Source organism: Cydia strobilella, chromosome 19 (assembly GCF_947568885.1).
Source record: "Cydia strobilella chromosome 19, ilCydStro3.1, whole genome shotgun sequence".
Taxonomy (NCBI): Eukaryota; Metazoa; Arthropoda; class Insecta; order Lepidoptera; family Tortricidae; genus Cydia; species Cydia strobilella.
Genome location: NC_086059.1, coordinates 8577343 through 8585968, shown reverse-complemented (window position 1 = coordinate 8585968; position 8626 = coordinate 8577343). Strand labels below are relative to the sequence as shown.

Genomic DNA, 8626 nt, shown 5'->3' with positions numbered 1-8626 from the left:
TTTTTTTGATTGTAAGTATATACACACAGATTGGTCCCGTTTTTGTCAAAAAGCAGTTCTGATGATGGGATCCATGAAGAATCGAGGGAACTCCTCAAATGTTAAAGGCATACATATAGTGATTTTAGTATTTTCATCAACAAATCAAGCACTTACATTTAAAAAAGTGACATTTGATGAAGTGGAACTGCTGATGATGATCAGAACGGAACTCTTCAATGACGCATAGTTCACGTTTGGCGATTTGTTCTCTTCCTTATGGACCCAAACCCAAACTTGGACCCGGACTCGGACCCGGACCCGGACCCGGGTCTGAACATGGACCCCAAATCGAACCCGGACCTGGACCGAACTCTGACCCAAACCTGGACCCGGACAGCCGGACACGGACCCGGACTCGGATCCGGACCCAGACCCGGACCCGGAAATGCTACCAGAAAAGTGGGTTACGTGGGTAGGTAGCTTTTGAACTGCGATTCTCACAGAACAGAACTGCTATCAGAAAAGTAGGTTAGGTTAGGTTAGAGCTGTGACCCTTACAGAAACGAAATGCTATTAGAAAAGTAGGTTAGGTTAGGTTAGAACTGCGACCCTTACAAAAACGAAATGCTACTAGAAAAGTGGGTCGGTTTACCTCCTTTTCTACATAATTAGGCAAAAGATACTGTCTTTTTCATTTCATTGTCTGGAATCTAAGAATGCTTTCAGCGGCATCCCCCATTGAAGTCGGTTTTTTTTCTTAAAAATTATCTAGTTTCCTATTTCTTGTGAATGGCAGTTATTAAGTCTTGCTCTTATTTATAGGCAAGTAAATTTTGTCTCGCCATTTATCAGTTATAAGAAAGGGCTGGCTGGTATGCATAACATGGCTGGCTGATCAGTAGTTTAATAAACTGTCACTGTTCAGCGCATTGCTGGTTAATATATAAATATCACTGACCGATCATATCCATAACAAATATTTAATTATAATATTATAGACATTATACAGGATGGAAAGACACGACGATCCTTCTCGCAAAGGGGGGTTAGTTTGAGTGATGGAGAATCGATTCGTAATGTTTAGATTTTCGTTACGATCGTTGGCCATCCCAGACAAAACGAACGGCAAAGGGAGGCCGCTTACCACGTGGTGGACAACCGTTACCAAAGACATGGAGCGGGCGCAGACTAACATATCGACAACCCAGGACAGAAAAACCTGGCGCCTTCGAACGAGGAGGGCCGACCCCAAATAACGGGACATGGCAAAGAAGAAGAAGAAGAAGAAGAATCTTCTTCTTCGTGACAACCCTACTATTACTACGTACTATCAACCTACATGTAAGTGTAATGTGACACTTATGTTTATAAAAATATTTGACATAAAATTGACATACGGCTAGTTGGGTATGGTGGAGGATATCTTTGTCTAAAGCGTCGTAACGTCTCGGAGGCATTATAATTACACTCCCCGTATAACATAAGCAAATTTAGGTAATCGCGGGCTCCCAAGGGCATTTTGAAAATAGGTTTTTTCGCATAATTTGCAATTTATTTGCGTCACGGTTTTATCACGGGTAAAGGTGACAATCCATTTCCAACCGCAGCTGCATTACTGCTCCGGCACTACTGCAGCGGCCTGAACGCGTCGGTGTTATTGTCAATTTCCATAGTAAAATGAATGACTATATCGACTGCACATATGGTGATTTTAACGTTTTCCCGACCGCAGCTGCACTACTGCTCCGACACGCCGGTGTTGTTGTCAATTTCCATAGTAAAATTAATGACAAGGCCGACTGCACATAGCATGGCCATTTTTGCGTATTTAGTGTATTATTGCAACTGCGGCTGCAGACCGCACGTCAAATCTGTCACCTGCACTGAAATGTCTTTAGGTCACAGATATTAGTAGTTCTAAGCATAGAGGATATAACCATATATGTTACTGAACCTAATGAGGGTTGTCACTTGCAGTATTTTGCATTAAAAGTTAACTGCCTATAACTTTAAAACGGTTACGAATATGAGCCTAGTTTCTTTAGAGGAAATACTAAATCCAAACAATCCCCCTTTTACGGAAAGGATCGTCGTGCCTTTCCACCCTGTATACCTAACAAAAATAAAACTAATTAAAAACTAAACTAAAATAAGACTAAAAAATTGATAACAAGAAATTACTACCTGAATAGACCGCCTGATAAGCTAGTGAACTTAAAGCTGGTATCTATTGTGGCATGAAGAAAAAGTAAAAGTAGGTATAATGCTGACTCTTTGTTTTTTATGAAAAACGGCAAGGCGCAATAAAAGGTTAAAGCCACGTGTATAATTTTAGACCTTATTACTAGACAAAATAGCTCACCTATATCAAAGTAGAAATGAAAACGTACATTCATTACATACATACCGTACAGCAGTTTTTAATGGTAAAATACCGTGTTATCTTCACCAATGAGAGAGCTGTGACTCATTTTAAAATGTTCTAAATTGTTTATTAAACAAATAAGATTAAATACTAACAGGTACATAATAACTTAGACATATTGTTAACAAGGTAACGTATCTTAAATCTAGAAAGTACAATTATAAATAAGTACTTAATAATATTATAAATGCACGTCTTGTTTTGGTATAAAAGCTACTAAAATAAATACGGTTAGCTATAGAACTCTACAGCCACTTATCTGAATTAACGCAAAAGTGTTTGTTTTTGCCATTGATAATGGTAATAAAGTTATAAAAATTTCGTACCCTAAATTTATGGCTTGATTACAAACATTAATTTCAATACATTTTAGTGACCAGGGGCCCATTTCGCGAACGATATTAGACTAATATTATTAGTCCACGAACTGCCAAATCGTATGGGTTGTCATGACAACACACTAATAATATTCGACTAATATAGCTCCAGAAATGGGCCCCATGTACTCACACACACTGTGTGTTCTTTCACAATTTCTGGTTGTCAGTCAAATATCCCAGAGAAGCAGCCTAACCTTGTGAATTAAAAATATGTACTTACATTGAAATATTGTAGCGAATTGTACTATAATGGATACACATTAAAGGATATGTAGTAGTAGCATTAGTAATATACATAAACACTTTCTTGTAGACACATTAGTAAACTAGGTACTCTTGAGGAAATTGCAAGTAAAAAGACGAATACGAATTATGCAACAACATACTCGTAAAACTGAATGCTTCTATTTATATGAACATTTAAAACTCTCTTCTGTCCTGTAAAAATTAAAGCATGGTAATCTGAAGAAATAGGTGATCATATAATTGTACTACTTTATCATTTAGTACATACTAAACACCTAAAGATTATACAAAATATCTCTTATTTTTGATAAGTAGGTACATAGTAGATGAAACCAATTGAGCATAGTACTAAAATAATGTTTGTTGGCTACAACCACAATTATCAAAGGCAAACACATAAACTGCTGTTCAAAATTACTAGTAATCGTCATCACCACCAAAGATACCGTCGTCATCGTCATCATCACCAAAAAAGTCATCATCATCATCATCATCGGCTCCCGGTGGCACAAGAGCACCATTCAACACATCACCAACTTGCTCTTGGAAGCCCATCATCTTCGCCACTCCATACACAACCCTCATCACCAGTAGCCTAGTGAAGTCCACTGGCGTCGTTTCCTTTCGTTGCAAAGTCAACTGCTTCTCCGTTGGGTAATCCCTCACTTTTTTCCTCTTCATTTCACAGGATGAAAACACCAAGCACAGCGTCAATAGAATTAAAAAGCCTCTCATATTTGCAGACAATTTTCCCGCCGAAACAAACGTCAAGTTGCGATGCGTTCACAGATAAAACTTGTAATATTTTTCGATTTTTCGTTGACCGAGATGCTTGATGGAAAGTGAAGCCGTCTCAGTAGCCGACTAACGGAATGACTTGCGAGCGAGTAGTGTTCGCGTGCCGGCGCCTGCGCCACCATTGTGTGTCAGCTATGCCAATATGTATGGATAACTGTCGTCAAAACGTGCGATCGCAAAAAGAAACTCTTACCGTTATCTATGTACATGAGACGAGTAAACGATTGGTTACTTTTTGTACTCTTTCTTTCGTTTCTCTTTAGCGAAGCCGACGGTCAATATTGTCTGCCTGTCAATGTTTGTCTTCTTTTACTAAAATTTGTGAGCAATGCGTTTTACTTTCCCATTGCATCGGTAATTACTGAATGTTTGCCTTCTTCTTCATTAATTCATTTTACAGTGAATGTCATTATAATTATATGCTCTCTATCCTAGCAAAGATCCCTTATCCAGCAAATAATTAGGTTATTGCAACTACAACTTACATTAAAGCACCTATTTGAAAACAATAATATATAATAACTATTAATTACGCAATTACAAAAAGGGACTTATTACGTAATCGAAATAATATTACACAAAATTATACATAAAGAACCAGTCTATAATTTACATTTCCGTATTACCATCTGACCATTTTCTCGGTCACCCAGACGCAGTTTGAAATTGTTAGCGATATGTGCAAAATAATGCATATGTACCTTAGCTCTCAGGGTTTCTAATAAATAGACTGACAGTTTGAGGTTCTTACCGCATTTTCTTTACAATTCTTAAGAATAAGTATAATAATATAAGTGCTTGTGTCGTTGTCTTGCCGTGGCCTTGATCACGGACGTGACTTGACTGTGACCTACTGCAACCTCGGCACTGAGACATCAGAGAAGATAAGCTATAGGTGTACAGCGTTAAGGGCCATGTAACATACTTATTATTATATATTCGAATATATTCGGATACCGTCGGTATCTCAATGATATTCGGACAGCCTCTCCTAACTACATAATTTAACTGTTAATGTTTATGAAGGTTGTATAATTTACTATCAATTTGCTTTAGTCACATCTGAAAGCAGAAATACAAAAAAAGGGATTTTAGCCGAAATTTTTAAAAATGTTAAGTAAGAAACGCTAGCGACTTCCACGCACGGTAACATTTTCTCACTAGATCATACGTCGACAAAAAATCTGGAAACATCGGATTTTCATACATCCACTTTCGTTGGGTGCTCAAGCGTTGCGTTCCTTCGCGCTGAACGTAAACGTCCCATTATTGGGTGTTTACTTAAATAATACTATCCACAATTACCTGAATACATTGTACCTGATAACTGAAATAAAAAATAAAAAACTTTCAGATCAAAAAAGACTGAACTTTAGAATCAGGAGTTTTTTAAAGCTCATCAGTGTCAGTTTTCGCTTTGAGGTCTCACTTTGTACGCTTTTCACTAAGAACAGTGTCCGCTGTTACGCACCCAAATTATACTCGAAAACAAAAGCAACTCGAATTGAAAAAGACTGTACTTAGAATTACCCAAAGCTTAAAGCCAGTTTTCGCTTTGAGGTCAGTTTCTTGTCTTTATACTTCATTTTTGTATAGCGAGTGTGATGAAAAACATTGTGTGTAACTCGGGGCGTAATAATATTGCAAACTCGAGTCTATAAATCGCTCCGGAAGCCCTCGCGATTTAACTACACTCTTGTTAGCAATATTTAACTTACGCCCCATGTTGCAAAATGTACTATTAATTCTGTATGTGTTTGAATCACGTCCGAAACCTATCCAGAAGCTGAGAAAAAAAATCCAACATCATCTCAGCCCACCTATAAAAACGTCCGAAACTTTGTCGAACTCACCTTATGATGCGCTCGCACATACTTGCCTAGCGTTCGTACAAGCAAATTTAACTAATTCGAATAAAATGAAAATTAGAATAAATTATCAAGACTTGAAATTATCAAGGTAATTCATAGGTAAGGTTAGAATTGGCTCCTCTTCAACGATTTTAACGAAAGTTATTATCATTAGCTTCAGCAGCGATAATAGTTGATAGTTGCGCATCTGTTCAAGTGAGAATAAGCGTGTAGAGTTATTTGTTAAAAATTATGAATTAAAAATAGTGTAAATTACGCGATATAATCCGTTTTCATAGTTTTATTTCGTGTAAATTATTTTTAAATAATTATGTATTTTAGTATTGGAAAACAAGGAATTGATGAAAATTTTATGTGATCTTCGGTTGCGTGTTCTTTAATTTAATTAAAATATACTGAACGTGTAGTCAAATTAAATAATTACATTATTAAATTAATTTTAATTGATGGAGAACACGAAATTGTATAAAAAATGTTGACATGGATGTGGGTTGCGTGTTCTTTTTTTTGTAATAAATCTTTCACATGGTGTCATAAATGTTCTTTCATAGGAATTACAAAAATAAATTTAAATTTTTCTTTAAATATATAAATATTAAATTGATAGATTGCTCATATCCTCAATGTTTTATGTTCTTTTATTCACATTTGAGGTAAGGTCAAAGTGGAGAAGTCCGTCTAGAAGCTTTTTCGTCGATTTTAACTCCTGTGTTTGTACACATACTTCATATTCCAGAAGGTCGGTGGCTGAAGGAGTAAAGTTCTTTCTTTCTTACTATGTCTGAGCGACGTACGTATCCAAATTACAAATGCTAAACGTTTTTGCCCCATGACGGTCTTCCTAGCAAGAAATTGTAAGTATATGGTTATTACCATATTGACTAGTTCAAAAATAAGCTAGTTACCGAATAAAAATTTATAAAAAAATATTTGACTCGAAATAATTTTGATGACGAAAAAATATACAGTTGTTTTAATTATCAACATTTCATGACTGACAATCTTTTAATAGTAATATTATTCATTGCACGCAATACCTGTATCGATCGATATGAAATTTAATGATCGGCCAAAGAGTTGCATTTAAATGTTAAATTAACCACTCGATTCCCTAAAAGGCGCAGGCCCTTGATTTCTAATCGATATATACATTCGATCCACTTGCCGAATCGGTATCAGCGTCCGACAGAGAAAGTATTAGGTATATTATGTAGGACGCACCGGTTACGTTTGTTATATTGGAACGTACCCTCAAATAACAGTTTAATATAGTATGACCTACTTCATACATAACTCCTTTACTTATATTTTCTATAGCAACTGTAAGTAACATTGAACAATTATTAGATATATAGTGAAAGTGGAAAAACCCACTGTTTCGAGTGAGACTCGCATTCACGACTCTGGGATACCAGCCCATACTACTGCCAACTGAGCTACCGAGACTTGTCCGATGACAGCGAATATTTCCACCATATCCCTCATAAGTTTAGACCAAGATAAGTCTGCAAAGATTTTGATACCACACGCAGTGCATGTGTTATTTATACGTCATATAGGTACTCATAATTCATAGAAGTTTGACGTTTAAAATAACACTTGCACTGCGTGTGCTATCAAAATCGTGGCAGACTTTTCTTGGTCTAACTCTATGCGCCTTAGGGAGGCACCTAGCGACATCTACCGTAAGAGCATTCACTTGAAGTTATTGCGTGAAAACAAAGATAGATATAACTCCGTAATAAATGGATACAGTCTAAGGAAAAAACGTGCCTCGAAAATCACGAAAATTTGATTCTCGATCAGATGGTGCCACTACCTTTGGCCTACTCTCGTATAGAGGGCGTTGACGGTTTCGTTTGTTATTTAACCATTTTAACGCATATCAGTGAAAGAACATGCCTCAAAATCATATAAAAATAATTAATGCAAATAAAAAGAATCATTTATCCATATTTAAATACATTTTATAGTATTTTTATAAATCTTCATTTTTAGTTTTAAAGGAGTGTGTCGATAGATGGCAGTGAATTTACTGTGGTTACAAAATTTACTATGCCAATACCGCTCTATCCTATTATATGTTCTTTGGTGAAAATATGAAGATCAGTCTAACTTCCAAGAATAATGTGAGAGGGAATACTTTAAACAATTTGACAACTACGCATGTCAAGTTGACACTACGGTTGGACCGGACTGGACAGACTGGACTACGGTCAACGTTGTCAACTATGGTATTTATGCGTAGCAGAAGTGCCTACTAAACTCGAATAGCAAGAATGTGCAATATTTACACATGCAGTTTTTAAACTGCACTTGAAATTATGATACCACTCGCCGTCGCGTCGGCAGGGTGTTCATCGTCAGCTGGCGAGGCTGCGGAAGAGTGCTCCAGTGTTCCTGTGGCCTCGCCTTATAGCCCTGAGGCGGTCAAGAGGGGTTTTTAGTGGGTAAACCGTGGGTCCCATGAGCCTATACGGGAGTCCCACATAACCATCCCAGGCCCGTCCCCGCGCCTGGGTGGTATGCGAAAAGCATTTTCCCCTCTATAATATAAAAAAAAAAAAAAAAAAAAAAAAACTCCGGCTGTGGAAGTGTACAGGTCGCGTATCCATAGGCTACCTCACTTCGTAAAAATTGAATACTAATTAAAAAAGTTGTGACCTGGCTATGTCTCTGTGTAATATAATTTTTTTAAAGCAAATAATCACAACTACTATTGCTATTTCTACGCCTCTAGCGACATCTGTACGCCATATTTTAAAAGATTTACAACCTTACCCTTGCTACGAGGTACCTTCCAACCAAATTAGATTGTTGTGTTAAGTCGGCTAGATAGATGGCGTTGAAATAAGCTGTTAAAAACATTAATGCATCAGCAGATTCTGTTATCATTACATTTTTAATTTTATTATGATTTTGAC

At 36.8% G+C, this 8626-nt stretch overlaps 1 protein-coding gene across 1 annotated transcript; it reads right to left on the bottom strand.

Moving 5' to 3' along the window:
- Positions 1 to 3099: 3099 nt before the first annotated feature.
- On the bottom strand, positions 3100 to 4136 carry LOC134750085 (uncharacterized). The gene has a single exon (XM_063685178.1). The coding sequence runs from the start codon at positions 3766 to 3768 to the stop codon at positions 3451 to 3453; it is 318 nt and encodes a 105-aa protein (XP_063541248.1). The 5' UTR covers positions 3769 to 4136; the 3' UTR covers positions 3100 to 3450.
- Between the last annotated feature and the right edge of the window lie 4490 nt (positions 4137 to 8626).